General features: G+C 39.1%; 1 protein-coding gene across 3 annotated transcripts in view; it reads left to right on the top strand.

Moving 5' to 3' along the window:
- LOC103065903 (collagen alpha-6(VI) chain) overlaps positions 1–19,005 on the top strand; it is a 67,721-nt gene that overhangs the window by 35,619 nt on the left and 13,097 nt on the right. For all 3 annotated transcript variants that reach the window (XM_088150887.1, XM_088150888.1, XM_088150889.1), the window contains 10 exons: positions 343–396; positions 4,967–5,002; positions 6,182–6,244; positions 7,938–8,000; positions 11,081–11,143; positions 11,973–12,035; positions 14,878–14,928; positions 15,616–15,651; positions 16,330–16,392; positions 17,494–17,556. In XM_088150887.1, the coding sequence (XP_088007013.1) occupies positions 343–396; positions 4,967–5,002; positions 6,182–6,244; positions 7,938–8,000; positions 11,081–11,143; positions 11,973–12,035; positions 14,878–14,928; positions 15,616–15,651; positions 16,330–16,392; positions 17,494–17,556 (555 nt within the window). The remainder of the gene's footprint in view (positions 1–342; positions 397–4,966; positions 5,003–6,181; positions 6,245–7,937; positions 8,001–11,080; positions 11,144–11,972; positions 12,036–14,877; positions 14,929–15,615; positions 15,652–16,329; positions 16,393–17,493; positions 17,557–19,005) is intronic.

Raw genomic sequence — 19,005 nt, forward strand, 5'->3', positions numbered from 1 at the left:
CTCCGGATGGGAAACAATAAAAACAGAATGAGTCAAAGAAGGAACAATGTTTCATGTGGAGGGAACTATTAATTAAAAAGATGAAACTAGTTTTAATACAATCTTATGCTAGTGTTTGATAATAATAGTAATTATAGATTGGCTTAACTGTTAGGTTTCTCTGATTCTACTTTTTATGTGTTTCATAAATGTATGTGCTACGTTGTCCCTCCCATGTCCTAGGTAATTACTCTTTTTATACCTGGCCTAGTAGAAATGAATAGTGCAAAAAATGGAAATGTTGCAATAATTGGTGTTTGTAGCAAAAATGTTAATTAACCAAAATATGAATGCTCTATTCAGGGAGAAGCAGGATCAAAAGGGTCAGATGGCTCAGCAGGATCCCCAGGAAATAAGGTAAGAACCTTTTTCTTCACCATCTACTTATTCTGGTTGTAGCAGAAAGCTATTCCAGCATGGAATTTGCTGTCCCCTCTCTCTAAAGCAGTGTTTCTCAACCTTGGCAACTTTAAGACCTATGGACTTCAACACCCAGAATTCCCCAGCTAATAGGGCTATCTGGGGAATTCTGGGAGTTGAAGTCCACAGGCCTTAAAGTTGCCAGGGTTGAGAAACACTGCTCTAATGTCTCTGTTCCTAGTCACTGCAGTCAGCAGACTTTCTTCAAGGTAATGGCAGAGGAACCTAAGAGATTTTATAAACTTTGAGGTTACCCTTGGAATGTGTCAGACTAAACAAGGAAATACTGTAACACTGGTGTAGCTTAGATCAACTTCAACCTGTCTGATGAGATGAAGGAAGTATCATGGGGACATGGCAGAAGAAAGATGTTGGTTGCTAGGCCATAACATATTTATGCCATGGTTAAGTGCAGCTGGTGACATTCCTACATATAAGCTGTTGTTGCTTTTTCCCTAATAAAGCAAAGGATACAAAAATTCCAGGCTAGACTAGAAGAAACCACAACTTCAGGCTAACTGAGGGAGAAACTTATTTTTCTACATATTATTCACATATTACAAGTAGTCCTCAACTTACGACTACAATTGGGACCAAAATTTCCATTGCTAAGCGATGCGGTCGTAAAGCACAATGTCATGTGACTGCATTGCTTAGCAGCGGTAATCCCAGGCAGTCCTGTTGCTGTCGTAACCCCAAGATGCATGAGTTGTTAAGCAGAAAGAGGAGAGAGTCCAAGGTAAGGAGCACAGGAGTGTTGCAGGGGAGTGGGAGAGGTGTGGGGGGGGCCATTACAGGCTGCACTTGAGTTGGGGGAGGGGAATGCTGTGGTGCGGTATGAGCTCAGGAAGGCCAGGGAAGGAATACGCTGCAGCTCAGGGACTTCTTGCATATTGTGGCTCTGGGGCTGCAATCTTTTTGCAGCCCCAGAGCTGCGGTGCACCAGGAAGCCACTTTGCACTGCACTGCTGGGCCAGGCTGGGGCTGGGCTTCACACAGTGTAAAGGGACTTCCTGGTGTGCCACGGCTTTGGGGCTGCAAAAAAGCAAAAAGCCCCAGAGCTGTGGTGCACCAGGAAACCCCTTTGCACTGCGCCCCAGCTGACATTTGCCATCTTCTTGCTCTCGCTGCTGACAAGGCATGCCGTGACCTTGGGAAGAAAGCCTTGGGCGGCCAGCAGCTGCCTCGCGAAGGCCGAGGCCAGGCAAGAAGATGGCGAAGATCAGCTAGAACAGCAGGGGCTGCGGAGTGCAGGGGGCCAAAAGGGCATAGATGGGGGAAGACAGGCAGGTAGGGGGAGGTGAAGTGCCCCTGCAGTTGTAAGTGTGGGTGGGCTGCTAAGCACCCGAATTTTGATCACATGACTATGGAGGCACTACAATGGCCATAACCTCAGGCACTGGTTGTAAGTGCCTTCGTTCAGCACTGTTGTAGCTTTGAATGGTCACTGAATGAATGGTCGTAAGGCAAGGATCACCTGTATTATCAACCAGAGATAGAACTGATTGGAAGCAATGCTCCCAGCCATCCCTGCCAATCTGACAGATCCATCTGTGTGCATGTTGGGATGCTCACCATCAAGTATGTTTTAAATCAGTATTTATTTTTTTCCTTGTGGTTTTTTTTTTAATTACTTATTTTTTGGCACCCAGAGAAAAAATTCCTTGCTGAACTCTGTTAATTACCACTGAGTCACTAACATAATTTTTTTTTTATGGTACAACAATCATTAAGGCAGACAGATTAAAGGAGGATGGAGCCTTGCCCAGGGCATTCCATTTTTAATGCAACTCTGCCAAAATCATTTTCTAAACACAGCTGTTCTGCTACTGTAGATTGGGAAGGCCCGGATTTTTGTTTCTTTTTTCCTTTGGCACATCAAAATCATGTTCTCACACACTGGAAGGGAAAGGCAGATAAGGGTTGTTCCAAAGAAATTCTAGACTAGTGGACAGAGAATGCTGTTGTTTTTGTAACACATTCAGTTCAATGTGCAGAGAACACTTTGTTCAGGAGGCCCTAAAGAATGCAAAGCCTTGTTGAACTCGCTCAGAAAGATAGAAGCAAGGAAGGAACAGGATTTCTTGACACCTGGCCTTACCTACCATTTGGAGGGGATGAGAGATCAGGCGAGGTTGGAACGCCATGGATCCAAGCCATTTCCTGCAGATTGTAGGTTTGCTCACTAAACCACCACCTTTTTCATTGTCCAATTTTTGTGCTCTGCGGTCAAATTGGTAAGCTTAGGAAAGTTTCCATAAGGAACAACAACAGAGAACAAGTTCCCATGTGACCTGTAGGTGCCAAATGTCTTGCCAGTAAAGGCAGGGTCATCAACAAATATTCAAATGTGGAGGATTCCAGGGCATCATGCCATCTTTTAGAATATTCCATTATTAAACCCATCTCCCATTCCACAAAAATTCAGCATTCTAAGGCCACTGAATGCTGTATCATGACAGTGAATCTAATCTCCTCTCCTCTCCTCTCCTCTCCTCTCCTCTCCTCTCCTCTCCTCTCTGAGACTGTCTCTTTGTCGGTTTGTTTTTCTCCATGTGTGTGTGTACACAGACACATTCCTCCATACATTAAGCTTCCTTTTATGGAAGCCCTATTTTATCTTCATAACTATCCATTTTAACTAATGGGTTTGCTGCAATTGTCATACAGCAACAATTGCACGTGCTTAAACGGAGAATCAGGAAAAAAGGGTGATTCCTTGCTTAGCTGGAGCAGCATAAGGCAAATTACTACCAACGTGAACTTTGATTGACAGCACAGTAAGAGAACCATTATCCATTCCCTTACTCAGCTGCTGCGTTGCTGTCAGTACAGTATTTTAGTGATTTAAGAGATCGAATGGCCCCCAAGCCACATGAGGTATGAGAATTGTGCATACTGTATCTTTAAATGTACACTATTATCATTAATGCTCATGAAAAAAGAAGAGTTTTCTGAAGAGTTTCAAAAAACTCTTCTTGAAAACCAGTCTGGGTTTTCAAGGATGCAAGCGTTTTCCCTTTGCTGAAATAAAGAGGGCTACCTTGATTTGACGGAGTGACCAGTTTTTGGAGGAATGTACAGGCTCATAAGACAGGATAATTCCCATTGTTTTTATATTTGAAGGGAAGGATTCTAAAAATTATATCTAAGGACACTTTCGCATTACATCCCAACTCTATGAATCAGCATAACACCTGTGTTCTCACAGCAGCCATCTTGAAACATTGAGAATCCTTGGTGCTCTTTCCAGCTGACCAATTACAGAGGACAAAATATGGTATCTCAGCAAGCATTTCCTGCACTGCATTTGACTGGTGCTTTTTAAGGGGGGGTCACTATGGGGAGAGACTTATTTTATGGAGAGAAGCTGACCACAGCATCTCTCATGCTCAGTGCAATACTAATGCTCAGAAAAACCAGTGAGATGGAGAGTAGAGCCCAGGAGCTATGAGGCAGGAACTCCCACCAACTGGAAATGTCCCGACCCCACACTCTGGAGTGGCCCAGCACTGTAGGTTTAAATCAGATTTCTTGCCATTCTGGCTGCGTTGTAGCTGAGCCAAAAATAAACCTGGCCTGATAGCAATAATATGGAATCACAGGGGTGCTGCGCTAATCTTGGAGGTGGAAGTTCTTTAAAATCAATAAAACCTCATTTTTTGTTTTCCTCAAATTTTAAGTGTTCAGTTGATTCCTATATCAAATGGTTACAGAGTGTAAGCTGGAACTATGAGCAAAATCCTGGAGCAATGATGCAGCATTTTTTTTTGTACACTAAGAAAGATTAATTTTATTCTCTAAGGTTTTTTTTAAACCATGATAATATAGATACTTTCCTTTCTTATTAGCATAACTGATTAATTTCTTTCCTGTACTCTAGAGTTGGAAAGTGCTCTGTAAAATATTGTTTAAAATTTATTTATTTATTCATTCATTCAGGTTGTATAGTTGTCCATCTCACGTATGTGACTCCGGGCTGCTCACAACAATTAAAAAACAAGAATAAAAATATAAATTAAAAACAAGAAGCACACAACCATATTATTAAACCTCAGTCCAACATAAACATAATCACAGTCAGCAGGTGAATAAAAGCAATACATCCCATTCAGTATACCCATTGAAAATGTTCACCACTACTGCTGGACCCCTAAGCATGGTGGAACAGCCATGTTTTCAGGTCTTCCTAGAGGCCAGAAGGGTAGGGGCCAATCTAAGTTCTGGGGGAATGATGTTGCAAACGGCAGGTGCCAAGGCAGAAAAGGCTCTCTTCCTGGGTTCTGTCACATGACATTGGAATGGAAAGTACCTGATGTGTCAATAACCTGGAAAATAAAATGTGAATATCGTTTTATCCTGGCACAAAATTAAGAAGAGAATCTACGTAGCTCAGGGTTGAATTGCAGAGTTCTTGGTGCTGTCTGAGGTTGGTTATTTGCTTACAAATATTTCATTACCCAACAAAATTAAGATTTGACAGTAAAAATAGCACTTTCTATTGCAGGGAGCTGAGGGAAACCCAGGACTTCCAGGCCCACAGGTAGGTTTTTCTTAATTTCACACATTTGCAATTAGTCTGGTGTGAAGATTTCATTACTGAAAAATTTTAAGTCAGTAAAAAGGATGGGAGCTATTTGATGGGAAATCAAGATACTTAGCTGTGTATAAGTGCAACTATGAATCAGTTAATAAAAAATTGTTAATAAAATGAGAAAAATCAATCAATGAAGGCTTGTCCAAAAAAATAGCAAAGAGAAGCATTTGTATAATTCCTTCTAAATGGATTTAGTTCCAATCAACATGAGAGTTCAGGAACTGGCACAAGCTGATTTCTCCCTCCTTCTTCTGCCTAAGACAACCTCCTCATTTGCCTTTCCCAACTCTGCCTTTTCAAAATGGGGTAGGTCATGACTGATAGATTATGTGCCGTAAAGTTGGTGTCCACTCTTAGCAACCACATAGATTTTCTCCAGAAGGATCTGTTTCAACATGGTCTTTCAGGTCTTCTAACAGTGCACCCATCGCTGCTATAATTGAGTCAGTCCACTTTGTGGGGTAGGTCACAGCTTATGGAAATTCCTTTGGCCTGATTTTCAGGGGTCCTATCCTGGCTGCAATTCCTCATGATACATATAGGTGGGCTGCAGGAAAGGATCAGGCATGGGAGTCAACTTCTGCTTCTGTCTGGTTCCAGCCCTGTCTTACAGATTTGGGAGGAATAATCATCTTACCACTGTCTAATAGCAGGTGTTCATAAGAATGGGAAATCTACATGTTTCTCCCATATCTCCCTCCAGCATTTTTTTCCCCATGCCTTGCAAATTACTTGTTCTTTGAACATAAATAATTTGTTTCACAAGACAGAGTCAGATGGTCAAATGAAACTCCTAATGCAGCCTTGCCCTTCCAGATAATTGGAATAACGACTTCCAGAATTCTCCAGTCAGTGTTGCCAATAGAATCATGTTAGAAAAGACTGGAATATTTACATTGCTTGTGGATGTGCCAATGTACGCATATGGGAGAGAAGAAAAGAAAGCGAGTTACACATAGTTCAAATTCTCAATGGAAGTAGCATCCAATACAGTTTAAAGTAAATTACATTGCTATAGGAAATGTTTAAAAAATGGTCTTCATAAGGTTGCTCCTTTTAAGTTTACAAAATCTAATGCAAAATTATAAAATAAAGTTGATATTCAAGAACAGTGTCTTCTTATAGGGAGAGAAAGGAATCCCTGGTCCAGATGGTTTGCAAGGAGATCAAGGAGTTCAAGGTTCACAGGTAGTTATTAATGTGTGGTTCTGTGTATATTCATGTGTAAGTGTGTAAAAAGAAAAGGACATTAATTAATGCAGAACACACAACATTTGCAATTAAACTAATCAGTTGACTTGATTCAATCAGATACCATTAAGGGGTGGAAGCCCAGTGATAGGTCTTAGAAGTTACAGTGGGTGACATAAGAGAACAACCAGTTTACATATTATCTCTAGGGTAGTACGACTACAGGCCTTTTTATCATGTATGTCACATTGTACTTTGTATTATATACTGCCCCCTTTTTAAATGCAATCTGGATCAGTGACCCTTAATAAAGTTTGATTTGACATTATCTCTTTCTCCAGCGTATAAATTATAGCCATTTGCAAAAAACTGAATCTCTAATTGGCGAGGATTTTGTATGTGTTATACAAAGTTATTTTGCAGGCATTTTTAAAATGATACGTTAAGAAGTACATTATTAAAAAACTCGTATAGAGTCATTGCCTAAGAAATATAAAATTATACATAAAATGATAAAAGTAACTGAGGAGACTGATTGGGAATTCCTTCCATTAAAAACTTCTTGTATGAATGTGTATGAATGTGCACTAAGTACTCTCTTTTTTCAATAGTTTTTAACTGTTGGTGGGTCCTAATTACTCCTTCCTTAAATTGATTCAGTTTTTAATAGTGCTGTGCAAAACATTCAGAAGGCCATTTCACAAAGCAAGCATAGCATCTATTTACCCCCTACCTGCCTGAAGCATTGAAGAGTGTGGTGTGTCCCCACTTTCAGGGCCTCCTCCTGCCATCTGAGCATACAGATAAATAAATAAATAAATAAAATTGTCTTATTTATTAAACTTGTCCCCATCCATCTCCCCCCAATGGGGGACTCTGGGAGGCTTACAACATATTAAAACAATAAATAAATATACAATTAAAATTCTGCCATGACTGCAACTAAAGCAAAACGGCCAGCTGGTGGTGAAGGTGTCATCTGTGCATGCACAAGTATTTACATGCACACTCAATGTGCAAAGCCACTTACAGCAACTGCACCAGGCATTGGATAGAAAACAGCATTTCAGTGCTTCAAACAGTGAGTTCAGAAGATGTTTCGGTTGCCTTAAGCACTCTTCCACAGCCCTTGAAAAAATTATTTATTTTTATGTTTTAATGACAATTTGCAGTTTTATTGTTCACTCCCTTCAGCACTGTTTGTTAATGGAAAGACAATATATAGCTGTAATGGATAAGCAAGCAGATAAATAAAAGAAACAATTGTCTTTTAAACTGTCCCCACTTCAAATAATGAATTTTTTTGCATTTAGGAAAGTTTAAAGAACAGCTAATGCATATCTGTGTAAGCATATTCTGAAAAATCTAAGTAGCAAATATGAACGTGCACACACTTCTTCCTATTTTGTGTGACAGAAACAAGTATAAATAGAATTATAGAGTGATATAAACAAACATATCTTGGAAGTCTAATAATGGTATGTCTGCATCCGATTCATTAAGAAGTTTTCTGATGCATACCTAATATTTCAGGCAAAAACCCCTCATATTGCCTTGCCACAATACAAGCTATAATTTGTTTTCCCATGTGGAAATTGATATACAGTATATTTCTGTTCATTAACATGATTTATCAATTTTTTATAACATTTACTAATTTTATTGCCACTGTTTTGTTTTTTTTCCCCAGGGGACAACTGGTATTCTTGGAGGGAAAGGAGAAAAAGGACAACCTGGAAACCGTGGCCGTCTAGTACATAACAACCTAAAATTCTCTTGATATTCATTTTTTAATGCAGTGTTTCTCAACCTTGGCAATTTGAAGATGGGTAGACTTCAACTCCCAGAAGTCTGGGAGTTGAAGTCTACCCATCTTCAAGTTGCCAAGGTTGAGAAACATTGTTTTAATGCAATGTTTCTCAAACCTTTCAAAGTGGGGCCTAATTGTAAATGTATTCAGTAGGGTAATGCACCAAATAGAAAATATGTTCTGATGAATCATTTTGAGTAGCTTGTGTTCTGATGAAAGAAAACTTGAAATGATTCAAAGTGTTCCAGAAACAACAGGACCCCAGTACAAACTGCATGGTCCCTTCTTTTCCACTGTCAGGACATAAATACTTGGGATGGCAGTCCACACCCACTGCTACTAGCCAATCAACTAGCAAAAACATTGGCCAAAAGGATGATTTTAAAATATTTTTGAAAACATTAAAACAAATCCTCAAGGGAAGCAATAGGAACACAGCTCTGCTGTTACCCCTTAAATGTTTTATTAGCTTAAATCCAGCATCAAAAAAAGCTCTTTATTTCTTTTACAAGGCTTATAAATCACTTCATTTGAAGCTGATTCTGAGCAGCCTATGGTTCCCATCTTTGTAACTCAAACAAATAAAACTCTAACAATCCGTAAAAAAGCAATATATAAAAATTGGACATATAATAATCAATGCCCCAAAATTAAAACACCATTTCTCACTTGAGGGAGTAGCCATAACATTTTGGACCCCAAAGTCTGATGAAACAGCCATATTTTTATAGACTTCTTCAAAGTCAGGAAAGAAGAGGTCAAGCTATTCCACAGGGCAGCCACAATTCAAGAAACAAAAATATCTTTTTAGTTCTCTAAATAAACCTTAAGCTTTGAGCCACCCCTTAATAGGACTAAACAGCTAATCTTGCTAATATCCCTTTCAGTTTTCACCTCTCTCCCTCTGAAGATAAGGCAATTGTTAGGTTGAGCTGGAGGCAGAATTGGAATAATGTAGAAAATTTTACAAGGAAATCCAAGAATTAATATTAAGTAATATACATGGAAGAAAGTTAAAAACCAGTACCCCAAAGAATTTCAGCAAATGCAGTTAATCATGGAATAGCTTTATTTATAAAGGCAATGTTTACACCTCTTTAGTTTTTCTTCTCACCCTTTCTAATGGGCTTCTTGGCCTCCTCTTTTGGGTAAGCTAGTTTATCTCCATCTCTCAGGTTCTTTTCTGGCTCTCCCTGATTGTATAAGAATTACACTCTTATAGCATGACCTGTACTTTAATCCATTTCTTTAAGGTTATATGATTTTTTAAAAACAAAAATTTGGGGTAATATTTCTGTATTGTCAATCCAATGACTTAGCAAAATTAAGCAACACCTTTGGTACACATCTTCCTCTGCTGCTGCTCCTCCTCCTCCTCCTCCAGCCAGACACAAGCCCAGTGTGGTCTGTTGGTCTTTGCTGATGTTTTGCTTGCTCAGAGAGGTGGCTGAAGAAAAGGGGTGCTGCTAGTGCATCTTCACTGCATGAATAACAGAAATGTATGCACAGAATACACCAATGTGCTAAAGTTCTACAATCTACAATGGCCCAGGCTAACATAGATTTTACATTTTTAAAGGCAAGGTGAAACATAACTTTAACAAGAGACAAGAGCAGACAGAATGCACACACAAACACCAAGCTCAACAAACTAGGCCAAATACCACAGAGTCTTAACAATTTTAAGTATTTCCTGAAGTTCAACAACAACACATAAGAGAATGCAGAGAATGGACATGCATACAGAAGCTTCATAAACCAACCAAACCTGTACTGTAGACTTAGTATGTACACTATTTCAGCAGCATTACCAATACTTACAAGCATTGCAAACATACACCCATATACCTTTGCATTAACTACCTGAAAAATAAAGCAAAAAACAACTGATGCAACCTATCCATTACCTATATAACTTCTAATTTCCAACAGCAGAGGGTTCTTTTTCTTCTTTTCTTTTTTAAAGCATTTAGTTACCTGTCAGGCTTGTCACTCTGAATAATCATTCTCTGTCTAGCAATGTGCTTTAAGTGCTGTTTTCCTCTCATGGCTGATAGCTACTATTGTACTGGCTGGGCTGTAAAAAGTCTGGAAGAAAAAAGCAATGCAATTACAAAAGTCCAAATGCATTATTTGGAACAGTTGGAACACTTAAAATGATACAGCCACATTTTATTCTGATCTTGAAAGGAAGCTCTCAGAACATGAATGTTTTGCTTCCTATCCAACCATTTCAAGGTTGGAATGAGTCTAGATTGATATATTTGCACATTCAATTATTTAGCCTCATGGAATCTATTTGCAACTAGTGCTGCCATTCACACCCTACTTTATCTCTTTCCAACAGAAACATGTAAAAAAAGTATGCTAGTCATTAATAGGGAACATTTTTTAAAAAATATCTAAAGTTAATACAACAGGCATTAGGTGCACACTTCAAAAAGGATCTGAATGTACCTCAGACCTTGTATAAACACAATACTCCTTTGCTGTTCATTGAAGTAGCCTGTCTTCTTTCCAAGTTTCTGCATGGGGTTTTAAAAAATGCTGCTGCTTTGCAGAGTTGATTCATTGGACAACTTTTTTCAAGCTTATGCAGAAGTCTGAAAAAAGTTAGCTTGCTTTAATAAATAGCACAGAAGTGCTGTTCTCACGTAAGCTCTGGAGCACTTCTGAGTCATTTTGGAAGCATGCACAGCCCAACAGCTGTACACAAACTGACTTGGTAGCATTTATGCATGATATATAAAATGAAGGAAGGAGAAAAGTTGTGCCTTAAAGGGGACACAGAGCTGTGATGAAAAGAAATACCCTTGGAAATGGGAGGGGGCAGACATTAGAAGGTAACCCAGCTAGAGATATCCCAAGGCTGACTTGGGAGTTGCAATTCAAAATTTCAGAAAGGAAAAGTATGGAGAAGATAAGAAGGTTCAAGAAATGTTCTGCTCACTTTACAGATGAGAAAGGAAGTGTTTCTTTCTGTCAACATTAAACATTTGTTACAATCTTTGTTTTGTTTACAGGGAGTCATTGGAGATGAAGGATCTAAAGGGAATCAAGGGAAGCCTGGATCCAGAGGGAATAAGGTAGGGTCTCCAATTTCTATTACTGAATTTTTCCATACAAACTGTAAAGTGTGCCTATGATATAGATCAGCCTTTCCCTCCTTGATACTTTCCAGATGTGTTGGGACTGATTGATCATGCATCATCAAATCAGAGTTGAGAGTCTCCAAATTCCCAACTACTCTATATAAAGTGCTGAAGCAGAAAATGTTGAGAATTAGAGCCCTAAAGCTTGCAGAGGATGCCAAGCTATGGAAGGCTGAATGTTCTTTAATTCAGTTTCTTCAAGATTTTTTTCCCCAAACCTCCAAACACCCACGCACTATTTGCCACTTAAGGTTTTTGCTTTGAATGGTCTTTTAATGCTGAATTCCAGACATAAACCATCAGGTGCTGCTTTTCCCATCGCTGATGGAAAAAGGACCAGTTGACGTTTACCTATTCTGCTGGAAATTCAGAGCGTCTGTTCACTAAAATGGAGGCAACTGTGCATCATGTCAATCATCAAAAGCAACTGAAAAAGTCATAACGGAATAGCTAGGAATCCACCAGACATTATATATCGGGGTTAAACTGCAAGCCAACAGTGTTAATGTTGATTATGTAAACTAAGAACATTTGTCAATATTAAAATAAAGCTAGTAGCTTAGGACTTGCAAAGTGGTAAACCAATTTATTTAGCTGTAGGGACAATGGTTCCCAAAACACTTGATCTTGATTTTGTATTTAAAATGCTGGCACTGGATGATTCTAGCATCATGTATTATTTTACAATTATCTACACCTCTACTTATGTTTGTCACATTTGTTTGTTTCTCACAAGTAATAACTTATTTATTTTGGCAAACAGGGAGAATCTGGGGAACCTGGAAAGAAAGGAGAAAAGGGTTCCCCTGGCCAGCGGGGAATAAGGGTTTGTCATTTATTTTCATTCTTCTTGCAAGAGCTTAATTGAAAAGACAAATTGCCAAAGGATCAAAAAGGGATGTGAAATGGCCCATATAAATATATAGAGGCATTAAACAAAGAACATACTTTCCAGCACAAATATTGTACTTGTTGAGTTCAATAACTTTAAAATCTTAAATGGCTTGCTCCCAAGAGGCTTGAAAACTTGCAAATCAGTCATACCCTTTACAGTTTTTAGCCCCTTTTAAAATTTGACTAATTTGGACTTTAATTGAAGGTGATTGAATCCACAATGCTGACACCAGATGCATAAAGGCCCAAAGCTAAGATATCAAAGTCCTAATGAATGGAGCCAATAAGCTGCAGGGCAAGAAACTGGGTTACACATCTGGAGTAAAACTCTAGAAACAATGGGGAGAAGTTTCTAGGGTTTTACTCCAGAAGAAGTTACATTTATACTGTAAGTCAAGGATTTTCAAATTCTTTGAATTCATTGTGAATGATAAATGAATTAGTTTGAATCCCCTCCCCCATGTATAAAAGTGGGGTCAGGGTTGGGAAGGAAATAAGCATAGTCCTTACTTTAATACATTTAAATCTGAATGCTAGATAAAATAAAACAGTTTCATAGGAAATTCTTTAAAAATCCAATTTCAAACTATATTTTCATGGAAGAATGAGACTCTTTACTTTTTCCATAATTCCTGAAATCTGACCATTCTAATTTTTCATTCCATGTTTATTTTTGATCTGTATTGGCTTTTTATAGCAGCAACTGAAGAAAATCCTGATGCTCACAAATAGGAGTATGCTCACAGCTTTAAATCCTTTGTACTAATTTTGCATGCTGATTCCAAAACTGAAGGAGATACATTGTCAGACATCTTCCCAGTTTTTTTTTATTCTTTTCCTCTTAAGTTTTAATTTATTTTAATCACTTTCCTTGCTGCCCAGCATCATCCCTGATTGGGCTGCTAGATAGACCCTGAGACTGTTAGTTCTTGGGGATGTTAATTTGCTACCAGGCAATGTTGAGTCTGGGTTGGCTCAGGAGTTCATGGCCTCCATGGCAATGATGGACTTGTCCCAAGTCATTGAGAGCCCCATGCATACTGAGGGTCTCATATTAGATCTGGTTATTGTCTCAGGGCTGTTGCAACATGATCTGGTAGTGGAGGACCTTACCATCACTCCATTGCTGTGGACAGTGTTGACAAAAAGGGAGAAGTTGTATCTCTGGCCCCTCACTTGTGAGGTGCCAGAGGACTGGCCTCTCTCTTTTAACATCTAAATGAAACCACTGGGAGCAATCTGGGAGTCTTCCTGGACTCACTGGGAGTCTTCCTGGACTCACTGGGAGTCTTCCTGGACTCACAGCTCCCGCTCATGACCAAGAGGGCCTTTGCACAGGTTCATCTGGTGCTCCAGTTCTGTATTTTCCTAGACCAAGAGGCCCTTCAGACAATCACTCACGTCCTTGTCCATTGTAGTAATCCACTCACTCAAGTGGATTACTGCAATGCATTTTACATGGGGCTACCTTTGAAATCCACTCAGAAGTTACAGCTGGTCCAGAATGTGGTGGCATAGGCAGTGGCATTATGCTCACGTGTCATCCCTGCTTTGTGATTTGCACTGGTTGCCATTTGGCTTTCGAGTGCTGGTTGTCACCTTTATAGCCCTATATAGTATAGGGCCTGGCTATGTGAAGGACTGTATCTCCAATAGTTTCTGCCTGCCCAGTGAGATCAAGCAGAGTGGGAGCATTCCAGGTCCCCTCAATCGAACCTTGTCATCTATTGGGACCTAGGCAATGTGTTTTCTCTCTTGCAGTGCCTGCCCTCTGGAATAGCATCCCCCCAGTGATTCATATGATTCCCATACAACAACTGTTCTAGAAGTCATTAAAAACATGGCTGTGCTCCCAGGCCGGAGGTTAGGGCAGATGCTAAGCCTTTGTTAGTTTTTGGTGGTTTGGGTATGTTTCACGCTTCCGGATGCATGTGTTTCTTTTCATTGTTTGTTCTTTTTCTCTGGGTGTACTGTAAGCCTCTCAGAATTTTTTGGGAGGTGGGCAGTCTTCAAATCAAATAAATAAATAAAAGCTTGCTGCTATTTAATATGTACGCTTAGTATTATTGATGTCTGAGTTTGATTACTGTGCCTGAAGCCAATTTTTGAAAAATACCACGATGCTTGAGGTTGAGACCCACAGTTTCAGAACTCTTGTTTTAAGCACTTCTTCTGTTATTGGATGTAGCTTGGATTCTTGTTGAGAAATCTCTTTTCTACTCACTGTCTGATCTGAATTCTACTTTTTCAGTATCTTTGTAACCCTCAACAGATGCCGCTACTCTTCTCTGCTCCCGCACCACCCATCTTCAAAAAAGCCGATATTTAATTCCAGGAGCTGTCGGCCTTCCCTCAGTCTTTCTTTCATTGGCTGGATTTCTCCATCCCGTTACATTTCTGTACATTTCTTTTTCTAACCTCATAATCAGACAGAGTGAATTTCCCTGCACATAAGCAGCTTTCATGCCATGATCACTTTAACACATAATGGGCTGCTCATAGATTACTCTGGAGTAATTCCTGCAGCTGCAACCCTGTTTCCTCCTTCTGCTCCAATTACATTCTTTGCTGATGCTGTAGAAGTTGGAGTTGCGTCAACATATAGCATCAAAAGAGACAATTTGATCTCAGGAGCTTTGATTTCTTTTCTGAGGAAAAGCTGTTATATGATTTATTTTATTACAAGCAATACTGTAATTAGAAGGCACTATGTATTAAAAAGTTACAAATGTGATTTGAAGAAGATATAAAATAAAAGTGTTTATCTGTTCTAGGGAGAAGAAGGAACTGTTGGTTTTGGCAAAACAGGAAGGAAAGGATCAAAGGTAATCATATCAAATCAACTGTAAATTTGGACTTGGGTTGTTTTGAGAATATTATAACACAATTCACAATTTAGAGGAGTACACAGTGAAAGCCAGTATTAGGTAAAATATGTACAAAACACATACAATGGGGAAAAGCTTTCACAATAAACTACACTTCCCTGGGATGGATCAGCACCTGCTTGTCATGTGAACTGAATCATACTTTGACTGATTGTACAGCATCAGGTTGTGACCAGCGGGATGGGGAGGAAGGGTTCCTGGGAGGGATGAGGGAGAATGCTGGGAGTGTATGCCAGGTGTCACCCAAGGTGTGAGGGTCATCCTGGCCACTCAGCTAAAGCAAGCAGGCACCTATGTTGGGCAACAGCAATATAGGAAGACGCTGTAGTGGGTGATCATTTTAGTGACAATGCAAAGTCATCATTTCATACTGTCTGGGAGAAGGCACTGGTAAACCACTCCTGTATTTTACCAAGAAAACCACATGGATAATAGCCCACCTTCTTAGTCTTTTAACATTTTAGCTCCTGCGGATGATTAGCTTGGCTTTGGTTAGTAATTTCCCTAAATACTTCTTTTTTCTATTGTGCTAAATTAAACTGTTTCCTGAGGTAAATGACTTTCTTGTTAAAAACGGATAAATACTTCTAGAAGGTAATTATAAGATACCTATTTTCCTTATAGGGAATAGAAGGATTCCCTGGTGACCTTGGACAGCAGGTAAGTCTACACAGATAGCTCATAACTGCATTTCTTACAATATATTGAACTAGTTGAATATACTTAAATTTCTAGAGCAATTGCCATAGATGTATAGGGGTGGCATGATACTAATTCATGGAGAATATCCAGTGGTGGCTTTAAGTAGTGTTGAGATGGTATGTTAGATTTTTTTTCTTTTGGTACTTCCCAAGTGACTATGCACTTTTCTGTTTTGAAATCGTGCAATAACTTTGGGAATCAAATCTGTGCCTTGCAAGACAAAAGGTAAATTTGGGTAGTGTAGGTGCATATTAATAATGTAGTTGTTGTATTTTCTCAATGTTTGGGGGTTCTTTGGGTATATGTTGGAAGCCAATGGCACAATCATTCACAGAAGGGTGAAGGGGGAGAAAATCACAAAACCTGCTTCATCATATTGCCGTGCAAACCACATGACTTATCTACTTGTGTTGTCATAGTTGTGTTACTGCAGTTTCTACAGGATGCCTATGATCATCTGCCATCTCTTCAAATCTATGAATTCAATTCTTTAGTTGAACTCTTTGTAACATTAGGAAAAATGCATAACTCTGCCTATCCTGGGAAGCAGGATAGGCAGGATACTGTGTTTTTGCATTCATATGCAAAAGTATATATCACATTTTTATCAACTTTGCTTTATATTCAATTTGGCAGGGAAAACCTGGAGATATGGGCACTCCTGGAAACCCTGGACCAAAAGGAAAAAGAGGAAGAATGGTATTGTGAAACACGCTGTGCAAAAGCCATTTTAGCGTTCATGGTTTTGTTTGATTATTACCTGCTATACTTTTAATATATTGCTTATTTTCTTCCCTTCTGAAGAATGCAAAATGTATTTTTGGAGTTATACACTCCCTTCTCACTGGGTTCTCAAAACTGCCTGGGAACATGGCTCCTTGACCATTCAGTTTCCAAAACCAACAGTGTGCTTGTGATTATGATTCATTTGATGGCCTGAAGCAGCTAACATATATTTCAACATTGCAACATAAAGCATAACAAAATGACCAGAAAACAATTTCAAATGCTGAAGAAGGAGACTCAGAATGGAAGCTTCTGAATCACATATCAGGTTATCAAAATTCCACAGAAGTCCTCATGGAAAGTCTTGCATTGCTTCCCAAAAATATCTCTGCCTTTGAGTCAGTGTTGACAGTACAGACTAGCTCTTGTCTCATGATAAGACTGAGATCTTCCAACAGGATCTCTCTCAATACCATGTTAATGGATATGAAAGGTAATATCAAAAGGTGGTATCCAGAGCCACCTGTGACATCTCAGATGGCTCTGTGGAATTCCAAAATTATATAGCTGAAATCTTGCTAGATTTCCAAACTTTGTGAAATTGGAACGGATCCTTTTGTCGAATTAGATTGTAAATTCTCCAGCAATTGCTGAGAACTTTGCCATAGAAAACAGCAGTGATACATGAACACAAATGTATTTGGTGGAAATTTCTTAGTGCTTACCACATCCAGGGTATGTCAGGGCCGACTTATCTTGGGCTGCAGCCTCTATTTATATAAGCAGCCAACTTTTATCATTGTCCTTTACTAGCAAAATTTGGCTATGGCTAAAGAAATCATAGAGCTTTGATAGTGGTGTCCAAGAGAAGCAAGCAACTGGAAAATGAGTTTTTCTGGATAATAATACATGCTGTACAACTCTTCTAAAGCATTTCATTCTTAATATTTCTCACTGTACTATTCTTTGCCATGTTTGCTACTGAGAGGCTGTGGCCTCAAAATCTTGCTGGGGAACCTGTACATGTACAATCTTTTATATTGCTATTGAAACAAATCAGTTTTTCTTTTCCAGGGTGCTCCAGGATTAGATGGTGGTGATGGTGAACCAGGATCATGGGGTTATCCTGGGCACCCGGTATGTAATTAATTAATTGAACCTGTGCTGTTATATCTGCGTTTGGGTCAACTTTATTTAGAAGACAGCTGGAGTTTAATATGCTCATCTTTCCTAGTTCATCCCTCTTCCCTTCCCAAAAGATAACAAATAATCTGAGTTGTTTGTCAGATCTTGCTTCCTGTACAGCCAAAATTCAGCATCTTAATCCAACTGGCTTTCAATGGATTTTGGTTTAGATGTGTAGTGTTTATTCTTTCTTTCGATTACTTCAGCTAGATAAACTCTGAATAGGTTGTGATAAAGCTTTAAAGGAGCCATAGATCCCCTGACCATGGTCCTCTAGCAAGAATTATCACGTATGCATTTATTTTGATCTTATCTTCTAAAGATAACTTTTATGTATAGATTAGTCTGATTAATCCTTGGTTGCAACCATGCTTTTTTCTTCCCTTTATTTGCATATCTGTAACATTGCTTGTTGAAAACATAAGAACATAAACAGTGCCCTGCTGGATTGGACCCCTGACAAATCTAGTCCAGCAGTCTGGTCTCACAATGGCCAACCAACTGCACAGGGAAGCCCTCTAGTCTCCCGGGAGATGGCCTTCAGAGGCAGTCATACTGCCATCCAGACAAGTAACCCTTGATCTCCATGACTTGGTCCCTTATTTGAAGCCATCCGGACTGGTAGCCAGGACATCTCATGGTAGCAAATTCTAAAGTTTAATTCCATCTTGTGTAAAAAAAGGTTTCCTTTTGTCTGTCCTGATTCTTCCAGGATTCAATTTCATTGGGTAACCTCTGGTTCTAGTCCTATAGTAACCCTCTGGCTCAATTTACATTTTATGGCTAAGCCACAATGGGGTCAGGGGTGATGTGGGGGTTGCTTGGACTTAATGCAATATAAATACTTAGTTATTGTGGGCTATAATCCACAGTTTATGTATAGAAGTATGTATAAACCTGATTGCTATGATTGGTTAAAAATCTATAGTTAAAATAAAAATTGCTTAGTGTAATGTGTTGACTTTAGCCATAGAGGTTTCCTGACTTTTAAACTATAATGAAGTGACTGAGACTATTTTAGATGCCAACAATCCTATCTTTCATTCATTGTGGGCCTCCTTTTGATTCATACATCTGCTACAATTTTTAGCATTAAATATAACACAGTATTTTGTCTGTAGTAAGGTTAAGAGTACTAATTATGGTTAGGCCATAATTATATACCTTTTCATTGGGGGATATTTTAAAATCAACTAAATGTTTTTAAATAGCTGTGACACTCATTAAAATTAACCACGGTTAGTATTGTATCCAGGCAGATTGGGGGAGGATAATTTAAAGGGCTTGGAGGAAGATTAGGTGCATCAAGTTTATTGGAAGCTCGTCTTGATTTTTATGAAGAGGATGAAAAATCACCCCACTGAAAATCAATTGATTTGGACAACATGGTATTTGGAAGCG

Source organism: Python bivittatus, unplaced genomic scaffold (assembly GCF_059951505.1).
Source record: "Python bivittatus isolate LINGU-HERP-01145 unplaced genomic scaffold, Pbiv_v1 ctg000610_np1212, whole genome shotgun sequence".
In the NCBI taxonomy this organism is placed as follows: Eukaryota; Metazoa; Chordata; class Lepidosauria; order Squamata; family Pythonidae; genus Python; species Python bivittatus.